This window comes from Babylonia areolata, chromosome 24 (genome assembly GCF_041734735.1).
Source record: "Babylonia areolata isolate BAREFJ2019XMU chromosome 24, ASM4173473v1, whole genome shotgun sequence".
In the NCBI taxonomy this organism is placed as follows: domain Eukaryota; kingdom Metazoa; phylum Mollusca; class Gastropoda; order Neogastropoda; family Buccinidae; genus Babylonia; species Babylonia areolata.
In genome coordinates, this window is record NC_134899.1 from 20,764,027 (window position 1) to 20,785,266 (window position 21,240).

At 41.1% G+C, this 21,240-nt stretch overlaps 2 protein-coding genes across 6 annotated transcripts in view; one reads left to right on the plus strand and one right to left on the minus strand.

Moving 5' to 3' along the window:
- LOC143299119 (transmembrane protein 272-like) overlaps positions 1-3,215 on the plus strand; it is a 14,141-nt gene extending 10,926 nt beyond the window's left edge. Inside the window, exons 4-5 of the mRNA XM_076612248.1 lie at positions 973-1,123; positions 2,930-3,215. Coding sequence (XP_076468363.1) covers positions 973-1,123; positions 2,930-3,215 — 437 coding nt within the window. The remainder of the gene's footprint in view (positions 1-972; positions 1,124-2,929) is intronic.
- LOC143299199 (leucine-rich repeat-containing protein 59-like) overlaps positions 1-21,240 on the minus strand; it is a 99,556-nt gene that overhangs the window by 70,679 nt on the left and 7,637 nt on the right. The window contains exon 5 of one of the 5 annotated variants that reach the window (XM_076612368.1): positions 12,271-17,436. The exons of 3 other annotated variants lie outside the window; for them this stretch is intronic. In XM_076612368.1, coding sequence (XP_076468483.1) covers positions 17,234-17,436 — 203 coding nt within the window. In that variant the 3' untranslated portion in view covers positions 12,271-17,233. Of the gene's footprint in view, positions 1-12,270; positions 17,437-21,240 lie in introns of those variants that run through there. One more of the 5 variants, XM_076612372.1, reaches the window with a different exon arrangement.

Below are 21,240 nucleotides of genomic sequence, written 5' to 3' on the forward strand. Positions count from 1 at the left end.
GAACCGGTATTTAGTTATAGGGACTAAACTGAAATTGATTGTAGTGGAAGAAGGTGGACCGTACTGGAATGGAGTGGACTGGACTGGACTGAACTGAACCGGTACTGACTTATGAGGACTAAACTGGAATGGATTGTAGTGGAACAAAGTGGACTGTACTGGAATGAACTGGGCTGGACTGAACTGAACTGGTATTGAGTTATGTGGACTAAACTGGAATGGATTGTAGTGGAACAAAGTGGACTGTACTGGAATGGAGTGGACTGGACTGAACTGAACTGGTATTGGGTTATGTGGACTAAACTGGAATGGATTGTAGTGGAACAAATTGGAATGTACTGGAATGGCGTGGACTGGACTGAACTGAACCGGTACTGAGTTATGTGGACTAAACTGGAATGGATTGTAGTGGAACAAATTGGACTGTACTGGAGTAGTATGGATTGAAGTGGACTGTACTGTACTGGACTGTAGTGAACTGTACTGGAATGGAGCGGAGTGGATTCTATTGTAATGGAGAGAAGTAAACTGTACTGGAATGGAGTGGATTCGATTATTGTAATGGGGTAAAGCAGACAATACTGGACTGGAGTGGAATTAACTAGAGTGTACTGGAATGTACTGGAATGGAGCTGAGTGAAATGGACTGTACTGGAATGGACACACACACACACACACACACACACACACACACAAACACACACACACAACACATCACCAATCTCTTCCCTCGCTCCACCCCACCCCCCACCCCCACCCCTCAACTCCTTCCAACACTCCATTCTCACCCCTAATACACCCCTCAACCACATAGAATAACATATTTCGCCCACCTACCGCACCCCCACCCACCCTGCACCCCAGACTCCTTCAGACTTCCCACCCCCATCCACCTACCCCCACACACACCACCACCACCACCACTATCCTCCCACAACCACCAATCTCTACCTCCACTTAATCTTCTTCCAGGTGTGAAATACCTGGACGACTGTCCTCTTCAGAAGCGGGTTCCTGTCTACCTTCTAGTCGGGGGATCCTTTCTGGCTCTGAAGCTGGTAGGGATGCTGTGGAAGAACTTACAGCTTCGCCGCTACGACAGCATGGACGCTTTCTATGACAGGTGGGGCAAAAAAAGGAAGAAAAAAATAAGAAGAAAAGAAATCGTTTGAGGTGCTGTGATGATGGTGCAAACTTCCCTGTTGTGTCGTTTGATGTTACTAATATAACTCTTTTGTTTCTTCTTCGTATATATAAGATCTGAGAGATGGTTTTCACTTTGACGTAAAACAACATTGACAGAGACAGACAGACAGAGAAATGGATCGAGGGGTGGAGGTGTGGAAATGCCTGGGAAGGGTGGGAGGGCCGATCATTTAATCAATCAACTGCCTGGTCATATGACTAAAAACAACAACAAAAAACAAAAACAAAACAAAAAACAAAAACAAAACAAAAAACAAAACAAAACAAACAACAACAAAAAAAACACCTGTCGGTCAGTCAGTCGTTAACCTTGTAGTGCATTTGTTTTTTTAATCATACAATCCTTTAGTCAGTTAAACAGTCTAATCAATCAATGATCAGTTCAGACATCAGTCATTCAGTGCGCACGCGAGTTCATCAGTCTGGTTATCAATCGGTCCATCCATCCATCAATCAATCAATCATTAGCTATGTAAGAAATATTGCAGTTTTATATGGTTTTAGTGAAGTGAGTGAACTGATTCTTTTAACGTTTTCATCATCCACCTTTTGACATTATTTTGTGTTCCCTGACTGTTTCTAAGAACGAACAGGTGATCAGCCCTGAGATGGTCTTTAGCGCTCGGCTGTGCTATAAACAACATGGTTTAATTCGATCTGATTTGATATTCATGTAGCAATCAGTTAGTCAATCGATTAGTCAATCCATGTCTCAGTCAACCAATTAGTGTATTTGTCAATCAGTATATCAATCGATAATCACTTAGATGGTCGACCGATCGATCAAACAATTGATTAATCAATCAACCAACCAAACATTCAGTCAACAATCAATCATCGTTAATCTGTAAAATAATAGGTTTGTCCATAAGTCAGTTGACACTTATGTCTGACTGGCTGAATCAGTCATTCAATCAACCAGCAAATCAACCAATCCATCCATCCATCCATCGATCCGAGGCTTGCTGCGTTGATCAACCGATCGACTTCGTTCAAAGAATGTAAGTCCATACTGCTTGATCAACTTGGATCATTTGACTGACAGATTCAGATGAGTGCACCTTTACAAGACCAGTACATAAGCTGTGGAATGAAAACCGTAACTGATGCAGGGGTGGGTGGCATACGCGAAATTAGCAGCACTAAGTTTGCCCCTTATCGATGATGATGTTCATAACTCCACGGTAAACTCCATATACTAAGGAACATTTTTACATCTAAACAAACTTAGCGCTTCAAAAATAACCTCATGCAGCCCGGCATATTTGACTGGTTCCCAGTTGGATGGGGGGGAAAAAAGATGTATTGTTTTGTATCTTCAAGAGTATTTCAAGAGTGTCATTCCAAGGTGAATGACTAAACGAGACTGGATTATGCTATGGTTTAAATGAAGTAATTAGGTAACTAAAAAAGACTATAAAAAAAACCCACACACGCACACACACAAAAAACCCCACCACCTGTTCTACAAGTAGGGCGTTTGCGAAAATCGACAAGAAAGTGATGGAAAAGACTGTTGTGTGTGTGTGTGTGTGTGTGTGTGTGTGTGTGTGTGTGTGTGTGTGTGTTTAGGCTTTAAGAATTCAACCAACAAGTGCAGACCTGTGAGCAACTGATCTTTGTCTTGTGTGTGTGTATGTGTGTGTGTGCGCGCGCGCGCGCGCGTACGTGCGTGCGTGTATGCGTGTGGGTGGGTGTGGGTGTGTTTTCCCTGCACGTGCAGCCCTGACGGCGAGCTGGCCTTCCCGTCGCGCACGTTCCGCGTGATGGACTGGATCCTGGCCGCCTTCCTTCTGGCCTGGCACGTGGCTGGCGCCTGCTGGGTCTTCTCCGTCTGGCGGCCCCCCTCCCAGCCCAGCCTGCACGAACCAAGCCGCTATTGCGGCAGCGCCGTGTACCTGTGTGCCGTGGTGGAGATCGCGGCCACTGGAGGCCTGCTGGTGCTCATCATGCTGGGCTGCCTGGTGCTGGCGCTGTGCTACAAGTACACCAACCTCTTCGAGCAGTGACGAGGGTATATATATATATATATATATATATATATATATATATATATATATATATATATATATATACACACACACACACACTGAACTGTTGCTCCTTCGCGGCAGCGATTTCTTCAGTGTCCTTGGCGTGATGATGTTGTTGGGTACTACGTTACAATCACATCAACTTCGAGCAGTGAGGAGGGTACACTGAACTGTCTCCCTTGCGGCAGCAATTTCTCCAGTATCCTTCGGCGTGACAATGTCGTTGGCACTACGTTACAATCACACCAGTTTCTTCGAGCAGTAAGGAGGGTCGGTCACTGTCATTGTCACTGTCACTGTCCCTGGTCCCGAAACCTGGTCTTTCGTGCGGGCGCTGCACTGCTGAACGCATCATCAGCATTCTCTTGTACTGGCGATCTTGAGACAGGGCCTGAGTTAACTCAGTACGGCCAGTCCTCTCTTCTCCTCTACACAGACCCCTCGGATGTCCAATGGGTGTCTGAATGACCCAACCTTTAGCTTCCGTTGTCAGAATTGTGGTATTCTTTGTCAACATTCACCTCTTCAGTATAAGCGCCTTCCGCTTGCAATATTTTGATGATGGTAATTGGGGTGAAACGCTGTTAACGTCGTCTCTTTCGCCGTTCGTATGGAAAGAGTTAAAGCAGTGCTCTTCTCTGTCCTCTCAGTGATGGTGTCTGTCAAATTCTTTCGCTGTCTGCCTAGTTTCCTTTTTCCCTCTTCACTGTTCTCTGAAGGAGGGTCTTGGAGAGCTCGTCAAATCATGTCACAAGGCCATACCTTCTCATTTTCTTTTTCTTTTCTTTTTTCCTTTTTCCTTCTTCTTCTTCTTTTTTTTCCACTGCGGTCAGTAGGTCTTCATACTGACCAACGTACTGTCTGATGAGGAGTGTACACTGAACTGTCACTTTTGCTGCAACAGTTTCGTCAATGTCCTTCGTCATGATGATGCCACGGATACTACGCTATAATTACATTAATTAACCTATTCGAGCAGTGATATCATTATGCCTGTGTCTTTTGCGGTAAAACTTTGTCCAGCTTCATCCCAGAAAGGACGGCCCATGATGAACTGACAGACAAACAGTCCTTTTAACCTCAATAAAGATCATTTTGACTTGACAGTGGAGAGAGACCTGAGACTCGTTGACAGATGATGGGGTGACAACAGCAAACTGGCTGAGGACCGCGGAGTATGGAGCTCTTTGACTGCCCCATGCGTCCAACGACGCGAGAGCATCTTAAGTGTGGCAAAGCTGTTGTTTTGTGGCATAATATGCACTCTCTTCTTCGAACAGTGATGGTGCATCTGTCTCTTTGCAGTACAATCTATCCAGCTTCTTTCAATGTAACGACTTGTGGTCCAAGGTCGCCATCCGCAGAAACACGTGTTTGCAGCACAGTAAGTTCACACTTCTTGACGACGTTATTTTATTTTATTTTATTTATTTTTCTCGAAGCCTGACTAAGCGCGTTGGGTCACGCTGCTGGTCAGGCATCTGCTTGGCAGATGTGGTGTAGCGTATATGGATTTGACCGAATGCAGTGACGCCTCCTTGAGCTACTGATACTGATACTGACACTGACGACGTTATCCATGAGGTCCAACTACATCAACCTTTTTCAGCAGTGATGAGGTGTTTGTTGTGCCCATACACTGGTTTCTTTGTGGTGCAAATTTCTCAAACACCTTTTTCAGGATTGAGAAGTTATCGCTGCGGTCCTGGTAACTTAAAGGAGTGATGGAGTATATGTGTGTGTGTGTGGTACAAATAATCCCATCTCTTTAGGCTTGGCTCGTGAGAGGATCAGCCTCCATAAGTTATAAGCGTTGCGGCGGTACACATTGCGGTCCTGCTGTTTGAGCTGTGACGAAGTTTTTGAGAAACAAACAACTCCTGCGTCCCTGCGCTGCAAGACTGACATCAGTGTTTGGTCACCATGCTACAAGTAGGTATACTTACCATCTCTGATCAGTGATCAGGTTAGTAAGGAACCACACACTGATGTGACAATTGAACCATCGCAAGCCTGAGACCAAAAACTCCCCATGACCACAGAACGAGAAAAAACAACCTTCCTTCACACTTCCCAAGACCATCACCAACACCCAATACCATGGACCATTGCATTAAAACAACACGACCTTCAAAAATTAGTACGTCGTTCACATCAAACTATACATCGCCACAACTGTTCCTGCCTCCTAAGTGTGTCTGCGTTGTCAATGTGCTGAAATGACGTCAACCTGTTTGGGAAGTGGCCTTGTTTTACATTACAGTGTATTTGTCCAAATCTGTTCTGCAAGCGTATCAACATGCTTAGAATGTCACCTCGCTGTGTTAAAATGTCAATGTTTGCGTCACAAATGTCAACAGACTCTTTGGGAAGATATGTTATGCTACAATATATTCGTCGATATGTTGTGCAAGTTTAATAACTGTTTTAGTCAGCGTCCTTGTTGTGCTGAAGTTTTGACGCAGATACTTGCTACAAGTGTATATCGGCCTCTTTGTATGGACAGCTACCTTGTTGTGTTGTAATATGATAATGTTAATATTTGAGCTACAAGTGCATCGACCCCTTTGGGCAGTGACTTTGCTCAGTAATATACATATCTTACCATTTGTGCTGTATGTGCCACAAACTACTTCGGCAACTACTTTGTTGTCCCATAATATAGGCTACGTCGATATTTGTGCAACAAGTGTATCAACCTCTTTGGACAGTGTCCTTGTTGTGTTCTACGATGTAAACGTCGATGTTTTCGTCAGTGACAGTATATATATATCAAATATCAATATTTGTGCTACGAGTGTATAAGCTTCTATGGACAGTGACCTTTTTGTTGTCTTACATACATATCACACTATTAGTGCTGCGTGCATATATCATATATGTAAATACGAGCGCCCGCGCCCTTGCGTGCGAGCGCGCGTTTGTGTGTGTGTGTGTGAATTCAACATTTTTTAAGGCTCGACCTTGTTCTTAATGATGTCAGTGTTTAACTGTTTTGTTCTTAACTGAGTGACTTTCCGATTATATAATCAATGGAAACATTGGTCCTAAAGAACAGCTGTCCAGTGTTTTGGAATGCTGGCTCGCTGTTAAAAAAGACATATCGCGCAATCGCATTTTCTTTTTAAATCAAACGATAAAGCAATGGAAATCCTATGATTGTCATTATTATCATCATAATTATTACTATCTTCAACATCATCAATGTTAATGATCACTCTTTTTCTGTATATAATAAATTCATTATCATTATTATCATGGCAGTTGTTAACATCACTACTACCATTATCATCATTACTATCAATACAGTCTCCATTCTATTTTATTCTAGCTTATATATATATATATATATCTATATATATCTATCTATCTATATATATATATATATATATATATATATAATTGTTTTGCTCTATTCTACTATATATGTATGTTCATTTCGCGCTACACAGTAGTGAAAACCCAGTGGTCATCAAAGTCGGAACGGATCTGGGGTGGGTTGCCCAAGCGATCACAGCATGCGTCACAAAGTTTGCTTGGCGGGTACGAATTTTCCTCAGTCTACTTAATTAAGTCCACCGCAGTTCAGGGAGGAAATTCTTTCTGCAAAGCAAACTTAATTAGGGCATGCTTGTGCAGCCTGTTCCTCTGGTGGGTTGCATGAGCAAACTTAACAGCGCAAAGTTTGCTTATCGAAAAGAGTGTTCCCAACTCCACGGTGAATTCCATGTGCTTAAGAACGTTCTTAATTCTAAGCAAACTCTGCGCTGCAAAAATCGCCCAAATCGGCCCTGAGCCACAAGGCAACAATATGACAATGTGCCGTGAAAACAGTGGTGTCGGAGAAATCTACTTACTGCCATCTCGCTCCAAAATGCATGAAAAGCGCCTTAGATTAAAACAGCTCGCAAAAAGTATGCACATTTCCTGTTTGGGTTCTTCTGTACTGGGACAACATTTCAAAGGTATCATATTTTGTTTGGAAGTAGAATGGTAAAAAAAAAAAAAAAAAAATTGTTTTCTTTCTTTGTCGTTTTCTTTCAAGGGTCCGTTTGATTTATGCATGGATTGCAAAATGCATGAACACTGCCGTTAAAATAGTTCCCGGAATTTTGGACACTATCGTGTTAGATCAGGTTTCTAGTCTTGGAAGCTATCAGATGAGCGCTTGTTGCTTGTTACCATCTAATTTGAGTGCGTGCGCGTGTGTGCGGGGACAAGGGGATAGGAATGTGTGAGTGTGTGTTGTGTGTGTGTGTGTGCGTGCGCGCGTGTGTTTATGTTTGTGTGTACGTGTGGTTTTGTTGTTGTTGTTGTGTGTGTGTGTGTGTGTGTGTGTGTGTGTGTGTGTGTGTGTGTGTGTGTGCGTGCGTGCGTGCGGCGTAAGTTGCCCCTCCTCTCTCTCTCTCTTATCTGTGTGTGTGTGTAAGCGAGCATACAAGGGGTAAACACACACACACACACACACACACACACACACACACATGTGGCAACTTATTTACGCTTCAGTTTCCTCGCCCACCTGTTTTTTTTTTCTTTAAGGAAGGCAGCGCTTTAAAAAGCAGACCTGCAAACGACATACAACTGTTTAGGTGGTAAACGGAACTTGATAAGAAAAAATATATATATAGAAAATTACTGAGAGCGATCCAGATCACCCGTGTGTCAATCACACTAATGACGAGTCTTTGTTCCATTTTGGGTGCGGTGTAACAGCCCCAACCCTCCCCCCTTCCCCTCCTCCTCCTCCCCCCCCCCCCCCCTGCTGGTTTTTACTGCAGGGTCATTCTGGGATTGCCTCAAAAGACCCCCGGGATCATTCTGGACTAGTCAGGATTGACATCTCCCCTCCCAGTTGGAAATCATCCCTTTTCTACGGGTTTTAACTCACTCAGTACGGCCAGTCCTCTCTTCTCCTCTACACGGACCCCTCGGATGTCCAGTGGGTGTCTGAATGACCCAACCTTTAGCTTCCGTCGTCAGAATTGTGGTATTCTTTGTCAACATTCACCTCTTCAGTACAAGAGCCTTCCGCTTGCAATATTTTGATGGTGGTAATTGGGGTGAAACGCTGTTAACGTCGTCTCTTTCGCCGTTCGTATGGAGAGAGTTAATCAAGCTTTTGAAAAAGAGTGTGTGATCGTTTTGGGCTAACTTTTAGTCACCATCTCGCCCTCCCCCCTCCCTTCCCCGCCCCCCCATTCCCCCCCCCACCCCCAAATTCACCCCCTTGCCCCCCGCCGCCGCCCCCCGCTAACCTAGAATGACCCCTATATCCACTTCGAAGGTAAATGTGCGGAGGATGGCACAGCTAGGCATGTGGGTAGGTTGTGTGTGGGGGGTGGGGGGGGGGGTAGGGTCAGTTCTGACAACCTGAAGTTAAACTCAGGAGTCATTCCAGGCTAGTCTACAAAGACCCTGAGGTCAACCTGGCCTAGACAGATTTGTCCCCGGGGTAAAACAAAAAACAACAACGGGGGAACGTAAAGGCTACTACACCGGTAACAAAAGAAGACTCGAAAAACACAGACAGAAGAAAGCACAGCCTTCAAACGCAATCATCACTCGGCAGAACCGACGCGCCTGTCTGATAAATCCTCCACGGTCGTGTTGTAGATGATGGAAAGAAAGGAAACAACGGAAGCTACAGAGGAATCAAGGGGCTCAGCCCATCCAGAAACAAAGCAGAGCAGAACAAAACAAAACAAAAGAAAGATAAAGGAAAAGACGAAAAACAAACTTTTTTTCTCCTATCGTACGTTTGAGGTCTCCTTTCTGCTTCAAAGGGATCGCCGCTGCACAAGTTCACTGAACTATTTTCTCTATCTTCTCGTTATCTCACAGCCACGTTCGCACATGCATATTACCGGAAGAAAAATAAATAAATCATAAAACGAGGCCTTATGCTTCCACCCCACTTGTGGGCACACGTGAATGATTCAAATGTAAGCTCATTTCTCTTTATGGTTATTATCATTATTTATCAATTAATTACATTAATTAATTAAAAAAATGACGGGCGCAATAGCCGAGTGGTTAAAGCGTTGGACTGTCAATCTGAGGGTCCCGGGTTCGATTCACGGTGACGGCGCCTGGTGGGTAAAGGGTGGAGATTTTTACGATCTCCCAGGTCAACATATGTGCAGACCTGCCAGTGCCTGAACCCCCTTCGTGTGTATATGCAAGCAGAAGATCAAGTACACACGTTAAAGATCCTGTAATCCATGTCAGCGTTCGGTGGGTTATGGAAACAAGAACATACCCAGCATGCACACCCCGAAAACGGAGTATGGCTGCCTGCATGGCGGGGTAAAAACGGTCATACACGTAAAAGCCCACTCGTGTGCATACGAGTGAACGCAGAAGAAGAAGAAGAAGTTAATCATATTTCTTCTTCTTAGAGAGGGGCGGTGAGAAAGTTGGCTCCCCCATCGTCCGAACCGCCTCTTCACTGGCACTACTCTCACGCTACTCTTGAAATATCCACCCCCAAACCTCCACACACAGCCACACTCACGCTCGTCACCCGCAATCTCAGTAGCGGCAGCAGTCTACGGGGAGCTACATGCATCAATGTTACGGTCCGTCGTCGGTAGGCCACGCATCAGAGGTAATCCCGCATTTCTGCAAACTCGCTTGGAGGGGGGGGGGGGGGGGGGGGAGTAGGTGTTCCGGCTCAAGAAAGCAAGCACACTTAAGTCCTCTTTTGACATTGACAATACACACCTTTTCGCGGAGCCAGGCTGAGTGAGAGTAAAATGATACCTGTACATATTCCTCTCTCTCTCTCTTTCTCTCTCTAGTTTTCGCGCACTAGGGGAATCGTACCTTTACAAAATCACAGTAATGTAAAATCGCAAACATTTAAAGTGCCCAATTTTTTTTTTCTTCTGTAAGAAGGGAAGGAATTCCCGTCCGCCGCACACTTATGTAACATCGCCAACAGTTCTTGCCCTTTGTGGCAGGGGTCTACACTGCAGTGACATTAGGTGAAACGGTTTGCGAGAAATCGCCGCCAACGGCTGCAGGCAGAAAGACAGACTTACAGAGAGATAAATGGCATGTTCTCCTATTATTATTATCACTGGAAGAAAACATGGTGCAATAACAATTCCTTACAGACACAGACGCACATGCACGCGCGACACACACAGTTTCCTCGTCTCTCACATGCTCATTATTCCAACCGATTTTGATTGGTTGTTTTGTTTTGTTTTGTCCCCTCCCTACTTAACCCCCCCCCCCCTTTTTTTTTTCTTCTTTTTTCCGCACAGGAAAACTTACATCCTTGTTCCTTTTTGTCAGTCGAATTTTCCTTGTTGGTCACGACTTCAGCAATTAAGCAGTCTCAAGCACTAAGAAGCTGAATTGCTATCGTCGTCAGGTTCTTTTTTTAAACTTTGGCGAAGGAAAGTGGAAGGCTTAGAGTGCTTGCTTGCTGCGAACGTACGTATGTGGTTTTGTGTGTGTGTGTGTGTGTGTGTGACACAGAGAGAGAGAGAACCATAATTGTTGCTAAAAGCCTAGGCGACCATAACTGGGACATCAGGGTAGGAAAAAAAACAACAACAAAACACCTGTAAATATCTATCTGGTAAAACAAAACTACAACAAAAAATGTACCCGGAAATGAAAATGTGTCACAAGTACAGTCACATCCATGCACATAAACCTATATGTCATGCCTCTGACAACGACCATTCCATGATTTTTTCCCGAAGGATTAAATAAACTAATCTGAACATAAACCTAAATATACATCACACAAAAGTATATATAATAAACCACACACACACACACACACACACACCCAACTCACACAGTCTAGGTAAAAAAGAAAAAAATATATATAACTTAGTAAGAGTACCCAATTATCAAGTCGAGAAAAGACTAAAATATTCAAGGCTTTCTAGAAAAAAAAATGCAGGTGATTAGACAGGAAATGAAGACAAAAAACAAAAAACAAAAAAAAACAAAAAAAAAAAAGAAAGAAAAAGGAAGAGACAACAGAAAGAAGAGGAAAACACTAGAAATGAAAAGAGCGACAGAAAAGAGAAAATATCCAGCACACTTGTACTGTTAGTATCCAGCATCCACACAGAATATGTGTGTGTGTGTGTGTGTGTGTGTGTGTGTGTGTGCATATGTCAGTGTGTGTGTGTGTGTGTATATGTGTTTGTGTGTGTGTAAAACAAATCCAGTGCACAGGCATGTGTTTGTGTCTTCTTTATTTTCTGCACTTTTCATTTATTCACAGTAGTTTTTATTTAACATTTCTGTACATACCAAGTACCATTACAAGCAAATGTCAGTTAGCAAAGCCTACCAATCTGCCATAGAACACACACACACTACACACACACACTAAAATATCATAATTATACTCATTAGTTACTGGGATATTATGGTTCTGGTATACATATCAGCATAGTAGGAATGTCACTGTGTGCAACTAATGTAAGAAGATCAACATGTACATAGTATAGAGCACACCATCATTTCCTACATTCTGCCTTTTTTGTTGTGCATTCATGCATTCATACAGGCATATACAGAGGCACACAGAGGCACACCCAAACACAAGAAAGAAAATCCTTGGACTCCTACTTGGGCATGGAAAACAGACAGCAACAGCAACATGTGCATGTCATAAATAACACAGAACAGGGAATGCTGGCCATGCATGTCCGTCTGCTGATTTAACAAGCAAAAAAAAAAAAATAAAAAGTTTGAACAGTCATTCTAACACTTGGAATCTGTGATAAAATATAAATAACATATCACATCTCATAACAACCTTCCATTCTTGGTTAAGTTTCCCAACCTTAAACACACTCCTCTCCCTGCTTTGAATAAAACTGCTGCAGTGACCAAATGAGTATTTGCTGAAGCTGTACGATGTAAGTTTTGTTTGTTTGTTTGTTACATGCATATGGTGGTTTGTTTGTTTTTTTTATTGTTGTTGTTTTGGTTTTTTGGGTGTGTTTTTTTTTTGTGTGTGTGTGGGTGGGTTTTTTTTGGGTTTTTAAAAAAAATAAATTCCCTCATGTGGACAGCTTAGTTCTAGCATCCACACAATACTTTGTGCCAGAGTTAAAAGGTATTTTCAAAATATTTCTGGGTTCTCTTGAGTGCATTTATTTAGTACAATTTCAAGATGTTATCAGATATTGCAGATGGTTTGTTACACAGTCCTTCACCCTGTACCCAAAATTCCACCAACAATTTCGTGTGTGTATGTGGTCTAACATCTAAAATAAGGGATAAGAACTGAATCATGCTACAATGCACACACAGTCAAGCAGTAAGAAAACTTAACATGGAGGTTTTCTCATGTATATCACACCACTAATTACAGGCCTTGGGTTGTGGTGCACATGTAAACATCTTCATGCATAGAACTAGGAGAAAGGTTATGCAAAGCGAACAGTTGGTGCACACTGGTTTTTTTAATTATACAATTTTCTTATTTCATAGAAAATTGTTTTACTTGAAGTATTGCACAGTTTTCCCTTCCTTTCTTTCTCTCCTAATTTTGGAGACCTTTTCTTTATCATTTTGTAAATATCATTTGTTAATTTTTCTCTATGTATGTTATTTCAACATACTTTTTCCTCACCAATGCCATTCTCCTACTTATCTAACTGGATGTTATAATACCCAGTGCTACACCATTTTTGTGACTTAAAAATCCTTAAATGAAATGATAATGTTCTAAACAAATAACTTTAAAGAACAGCAACAAGCAAAGCTTGTTCATACACAAAAAAAACCATGTATACAATGTAGAGAAATCCTATCACATACACATTATTCTGACTCACCAACTGGGTTGTAAGTTACAATAATAACATGTTGCTGAAAAAAAAAAAATCAACAACAACAAAAACAAAAAATAAAATAAATAAAAACACCCAGAACTTATAAAGATGATCCCAAAACTCCCCAACTTATAAAAGCGAGAAACAATGTTACAATAACAGCAATATTTCAGTTTCAAAGCATGCACTGGTTGTTTCCCTTTGACTGCCATATCAACCCATCATTATGACAGACAATCAAAAACAACCCCCTAATTTATTAAAAGGCAAGTGTCATAATGCTGCAGAAACAGCAACATTTTGGCTTCCAAGCAATGTTTTCCTTTCATTTGGGGGCTTTAAAAAAAAAGAAAAAGAAAAAAAAGAAAAAAAAGTGCAAATGCAGACTGTTTCATGTGCTTCGCTCATTGAAGAATAAAGGTGCCAACCACAATCATGATGGCTGGCACGAAAGCAACAAATTAAAACTCCAGGCCACACACAAACATAAAAGTGGGAAACCAACTCACCAGTTTTCTCACATGAGGTGCTGTGGCTGCCACTGACACTTTGTTGCTTCTGTGAATAATGTCCCTCAAAGACACTGATGTCTCAGAGATTGTTCATGAAGTTCTCAAATGCCTTGCTGGCAAACTGTTACTTTAGTTGAATGCAATCTTATTCCCATTATTCCCAATTTGTTTGGTGATCTTAATCCTGTCATTACCAGTTTGTTTGGTTATTCATTAAATTTTGTTCAACATCACTTCAAGCAGAAATTACTTTTTGATGATGATAATATTGCACCTTTCCATGTCAAAGAAGGTCAATGCGCTGTACATTGTAATCAACATGTCAAAACTTGCATTCAAACACTAAAATGAAAATTTACATGCATAACACTGCACAGGCATTCAACCAAACACAAATTTGTGTTCACAAAAAAATAATTATACACAACACTTATCACTGTTCACGATTTTCTTCTGCTTATGTGACAGTTGGGAATAGAGGCCCATCTACCATTACACTGACCAAGCTGAATGACTTTGCATCAATTTTCTCTTTCTCTCTGCTGACAGTATTAGAAATATAATTAAAACATATCACGATAATGTGAATTCAGTTTCAGTTTCCAGGAGGTATTAAAATGTGCTGACTAATCCATATATGCTACACTGCATTTGCTTAAAAAAAAAAAGCAAACCAAAAAAAAACAAGAGAGGCAAGGCCTTCAAAACTTACTTGTGATAAATTAAGTCCCCTAGCATTAATTACAGAGTAATTTTCCTTTTTTACTACCTGCACCAAAACGTCTGCAAAATAAATAAAAATTACATGCTTAGCAAAAGAAGTTCCTGTTTGAACAAAAAATGATAATAATGACTCCTCTTGTTGTTGTGTCATAATAAAAGGTCAAAGTGCCAAGTTTAGAGAATACAAAAATATAAATATATGTAGTTTGCATATAATTAGGCTTCCTTTTTTAATTTTTTTTTTGTGTGCCCATCCCAGAGGTGCAATATTGTTTTAAACAAGATGACTGGAAAGAAATGAATTTTTCCTATTTTTATGCCAAATTTGGTGTCAACTGACAAAGTATTTGCAGAGAAAATGTCAATGTTAAAGTTTACCACGGACACACAGACACACGGACACACACACACACACAGACAACCGAACACCGGGTTAAAACATACTCACTTTGTTTACACAAGTGAGTCAAAAACCACCACCTTTGTTTTTAATAGCAGAAACCTGACCTACACAAAAACCTTAAACACTGGTCAGACCTTGAAAGCACAAAAGTAAACATAAATCTGTGAAATTCTATACATCTGATCCTTCTAGAATCATTTTTTTTTCTTCTTTTTCTCTTCTATTATCATTACAAGTAATACTTTGAACACCAATAACTTTTGCGATAGACCATTCAATCCTTCTTTCCCGTCTTCATTCTTCATTTTACATTTGGTATCAACGGCACTGTTCTAAACTGGTTCAAATCTTATCTCACTGATTGATTCCAGTCTGTCATTGTTGATCATTTCCAATCTGAACCCGTTAAAATCGAACATGGAGTCCCACAGGGATCTGTTTTAGGCCCAGTGCTCTTCACACTGTACACTGCTCCTCTCGCTGAAATTATCAACCGCCATAATATCAGTCATCATTCTTATGCTGATGACACTCAACTCCAGAAGAGTGATACCCCTGAAAAATTGTTGTCGCTCTTGCAAGAAGCATCCAACTGCTTCCTGGACATTCAAAACTGGATGACTCGAAATAAGTTACAACTGAACGCGGACAAAACTGAAGCAATGACCATAGGAACTAAACAAAAACTGTCTTCCATCACAATTGACACAATCAAACTTGGCAGTACATCCATCCCTCTTTCCACGTCAGTCAGGAACCTCGGTGTTGTCCTTGACAATACACTGTCCATGCAAAAATTTATCAGTCAGACATGTCAGTCCTGCTACTGTCAACTGCGACGCATCAGTGCCGTCCGGAAATATCTGTCCACTGACGCAACATCTAGACTTGTCGTTTCTCTCATTCTCTCTCGCCTTGACTACTGTAACTCTCTATTGTCTGGTATGCCTGCTTCATCCATTCAGTCCCTTCAGCGCATACAAAACTCTGCTGCCCAACTCGTCCTCAGAAAGAAAAGATCTGAGCACATCACTCCTCTTTTGCAACATCTCCACTGGCTCCCTGTCTCACACTGAATAAAGTACAAAATCAGCACTCTATGTTATAGATGCATTCACAAAACTGCCCCTTCCTATCTCTGCAGCTGCCTTCACCTCTACACTCCATCTCGCTCACTACGATCGGCCTCGGATCCACTCTGTTTACGCATACCCAGATTCAAACACTTGACTGCTGGCCGCCGTTCTTTCTCTGTTTCTGGACCTTGCGATTGGAATGAACTTCCTTTTTCGCTTCGTCAAGTCTCCACACTCAGCTCTTTCAAGTATGGCCTTAAAACCCACCTCTTCCCAAAATAGCCTCCCTTGCCTGCCCTTCCTTGTCTTTAGTTTCTACAGTATTAGAGTTATGCATGCGTATGAATGACTGGTGCGAAAGCGCTTTGATTTGTCTCTGCACAAGATCCAGCGCTATATAAATACCATTATTATTATTATTATTACACCTCCGATCCATCTAAACATCAAACAAACAAAATCATTTTTACTGCTCCCTTTTTAACAGTAAACCAGAGATTAAAGTGCATGCAAAGTTCAACATAAACCAAACAGATACAGATTAATGGTCACAGATTACAGATTAACTTTAGCAGATGTTAGCTTAAAAGCATTTATGCTGGCCAAAAGCCATGCTGACCAACTGAGCTATTTGGCAGGAAGATACCTTTAATCAGACAAATGGTTTTTACTTTTGTTTTTTCCACAAACACAGTATATTTTTGCTCCAGTGAACATGGATCCTTGAGCTAGATCATTGTTAAACTTGTTAGTAAACTCTGTACGCCATCAAAATATGCATAACTGGTGTAAAAAATTCTAAAAATCTTTTTTTTTCTTCAGTAAATCTGAAAAATTAATATGGTGAACAAGAAAAATCTGGTACAGATCTCAAAGCAAAAACATAGTTACAAGGCAGAAGTTTATTCACAAAAAAGACTGACCAGGTGACAAGCTTTCTGTATTTGTGAATAACAAAGAAAGTTTATTTAATATATCAGTACTTTCAAAACAACCATCAAGAAGGAAACACAAATTCAAATCAATACAGAAAAATAAAATTAATGAAAATAAAACCATAGGAAAGAAAAGCACCAAAAAAAAAAAAAAAATAACTACAAATAAAAAGTTAACAATAAAAACATTAAAAGGCCCATCAGCACTTACATTAAATATCAAAGAAGCTGTAAATTTGTAAGAAAAAAATATCATGCCAGAAAAAAGCACGCAAATGGACATAAAAAAGCAAGCAAATATAAAAGAAAAGAAAGCCAGTTGTGCCTGCACCATGTTGCTGACTTGACAGTGGGTAAGCAAAAAGGTACGTTGACGATGTGCATGCCACAACGCAATCAATGTAAATCAAAAACAAATCTCAATGCATGCTTCTCTTTCCCATGGGATTTCACTGTGAAAGGAACCTGCTGTAGATCACAAGCCCCATGTTAGGCCAACGTAGGCATCCAGCCGCCACATTGTGTCACTCAGTATTGTTGACGCCGTTCCTGAGCTGAGCCGCCTGTCTGACAATTTTCTCAGTCATGTGACAGATGTAGGCGAAGGCCGGTTCCATGGCACCTCTACACAGCCTGCTGCTGCCAAAAGCGAAAGTGCCAACTCCGAGACCCACGATAACGATCAGCACAGCCGGCAGCCTGGACAATGAGAATAGCCACTGTTGCCCTGAATCACAGAAGCAGTCATCCGTTTAGTCACCATGCCTGAGAACCCATCACTGCTGCTGCTGTTGTTACGTTCATCATCATCAACATCATCATTGTTGTCTTTATCATTGTCATCCTCAGGATTACCATCATCATTTTGTCATCATTTTCAGCTGAATTCTATGAGGCATTGTCAACCTTGCTGGATCATCTGTATCAAAACCTGTCACTGCTGTTGCTGCTGTAGTTATCTTCATCATCATTATAATAGTCGTTATCATCTTCTTCCTCACCATCATCATCATCATCACATTTTTATCATCATCAATTTAATTCCATTTAGCCCAACACAGTGAACCGTGTTGGACTGTTCGTATCTGGGCTGAGAACTATGCATCATGATTATTATAAGAAGTATTATTATTGCATACAGTCATGATTCTTTCCTTTTCTTTCCCATAAAACATACTATCTTTCGAAAAATCCAAAAAAAGAAAAAAATATATAAAAAATCACACAAAAAATCAAAGAATCCAGGACAATTTTGTTTTGTTTGTTTGCTGTTTACAAGGAGGATGAAGATGACAGAGACACAAGCTGAAAGGGACAATTTGGTTTGAGATGTGACAGGGCCCAAGCTCATGCATCCTTTCTTTAATGTCCAGATAGTGATGCCCACCCCAGCTGGAGAGGCCTTTCTTCTTCTTTATTCATAAGCTGTAACTCACTCATTCACTCTGAGGTACGTGTGGGCATTTACATGTATGACTGATTTTACCCCACCATGTAGGCAGCCATACTCCGTTTTTGGGGGTGTGCATGCTGGGTATGTTCTTGTTTCCATAACCCACCGAACGCTGACATGGAGTACAGGATCTTTAACGTGCGTATTTGATCTTCTGCTTGCATATACACACGAAGGGGGTTCAGGCACTAGCAGGTTTGTACATATGTTGACCTGGGAGATCATAAAAATCTCCACCCTTTACCCACCAGGCGCTGTCACCATGATTCGAACCCGGGACCCTCAGACTGACAGTCCAACGCTTTAACCACTCGGCTATTGCGCCCGTCTGACCCAGGCTTTCATAAACAACCGACAGACCTGGGGGAATCTGGAGCCAGATGCATTGCTCGGACGGAAGAGCCTAGTATGGTCGTAACCGGCTACTAACTGTGTGTAGTATGGAACTGACCAATGGCACTGTTTGGTCAACGTAGGCATTTAGTCACGTGTAACTGTCAAAAAGTTAGAACCAAGCAATGCAACTGGCACCTGGTTATCAGTTCCACTGTGCAGTACCCCAATGACTCTTCACAGAGTTGAGGGGGGTAGAAAACAAAGGAGAAGAAGCAGAAGAAGAAAAAGAAGAAATACTTCCACAACCCACCTAACACTGACATGGATTACAAGATCTTTAATGTGCATATTTGATTTTTGCATGTGAATACACTTGAAGGGAACTGACAGGTCTGCACAAGCTGACCTGGAAAACAGGAAAAACCTTCACTCTTTATCCACTAGGTGCTGATACCAGGATCAAACCCAGGACCCTCAGATTGAAAGTTCAAAGCTTTGACCAACCAGCACTGATCAGTTTCAGTACGAGATGTGCTTATGCGGCTGGTCAGATCAACACTTGACTTGAGGGGTCCCTATCTTCCTGTTCAAGCCCTAAAGAAATGGGGCTGATGGCTGAGCAGCCGGTGTGTTGGTCAGTTTGCTCTGCTGGTGTTTGGTTAAAATTCTGGCTGGCAGAGTAAATGAGGGAGGAGATCCTTTTCTTGGCTGACTTAATATTACATACCACTTTTTTTCTTTCTTTTTTTTTTACATAAAGCCAACTCTATATGAGGTGAAAAACATTCAACACCACACATCAGTTTTCTGGGTTTGTTTCCTTTGAGCTGCCAGTACCAGTGTTGGTTTGAAGCTGTGTAACTTTATAATACGTAGTAAACACTGCTGTGCTTTTTTGGGGTGTTTAGTTTTTTTGTTTTTTTGTTGTTGTTGTTTTTTTGTTGTTGCTGCTGTTACTGTGAACTGATCAAAAACAAAGAAAAAATAGGAGGAAAAAGTAAACAAAAATAAACAAATAAAACAAACCAAAGAAACTGAAATAACAACCAAACCCAAAATGAAAGAAAAAGAAATTTCTCTGCACAATGTAAATGTAAATGTAATTACACACACACACACACACACACACGTGCACACACACACATTTGTTCTGCTGCATCCAAGAACAGACCAATGAAAAACCAGTAAACTAGCTCTTGGCATGTGCCAAGCTTCCATACTCCAAGGCTGGACCAAAGCATCAACTCTCTCTGTACAAACGATAGAAGACGTGACCATGACAGTATTTCACTGCTGCTGACATCATTAACATGTTACAAGAAGGTTCTCACTCTAAACATGTGGACGAAGACAAACAATACTGTAAATCTATCGTTGGAAGCTATAGGCTGGGCCACTCAGAAACCCTCTGGACATCAGATTGGGGGTCTCTGGGAGAGGGTGCAGGGGAGGGGGAAGAAATGGAAGAAAACCAGCTACACCGAGTGAGTCAAGCAAAATCAAAAGGAGAACCCTCATTTCAACACATTACTCACCAGCCCCCTTCACTGAGGACAATGGACAGAGACCAAGCATAAATTGGAACGTTAGTGAAATAACAGATAACTCAAGATAATAACACTATTTATTCTATATAAGTCCTTGTAACAACTTATATCTGATTGCACGCAAGACATTAAAAAAACCACCAAAATACAACGAAAACTGATGCTACATGCAGCAAAAGCCCCAGGTGAAAGTGCTTAACCTCACCATTTTCATGCATGTGATTATAACAGAATGATCAGGAAGTTTCTGAGTAACCGAGTCCAATAAATAAACTACTTTTTAAAATACTTATATATATATATATATATATATATATATATATATATATGTATGTATATATATATATATATATACACACATGTATATATATATATATATATATATATATATATATATATTAGCAAGCTTTTTTTTTTAACCAAAAGGAATGAATCAATCCTTAATCATCATAAATACCAGTACTATCCATGGGAATGGAAAATCAAAATCAGTAAGTATACAAAACACAGCATTGTGATCATTAAGACATTCATTTTCTTGTACTGACATCTTTTTTTTTTTCCAACTAAACTTTTGGGTAACTTCTGTTAAACTTCATCTCTTTTTAACTGCTTAGGTCACAATTAAAAACCACAAAACAACAACAACAACAACAAAAAACAACAACCCGGGGATAGGTGTGATGGGGAATGGGTGAGTCAAGGTCTGTGAATTTTAAGGCATCAGCATGCACACGAGAAATCAGGACTCACCTCCTCGAACAATGCAACCTTCACTGAGCCAACACCCAAGTCCTGAACAACTTGACCTCAAAGACTTTTTGCCCATAGACTAGACTGTTATCAAACTCCATTTGAAGTATGAAAGACGTGTGTGTGTGTGTGTGTTTGTGTGCATGGATTGCATATGTATTTGTATGTGTCTGATAATGATACAGATAGAACACTAATTATTCATCCAGCTGATTTTGATGTTTCAAATGCCCACAAAATAAAGGACAAGAGCAGGTGTATGTATGTGTTGGGAGGGGAGGAGTGTGTGTGTGTGAGGGGGGGGGGGGGACAATCAATTCACCACAAGTGAAGTACTGGCCGTAAAGAAAGGCAGAAATCAATTCTGCACCCACATGACAGCAGTGTCACCTGTAAACAAAGCCTTACAGAAACACTTTCCTACCAAACCCACCACCATGCT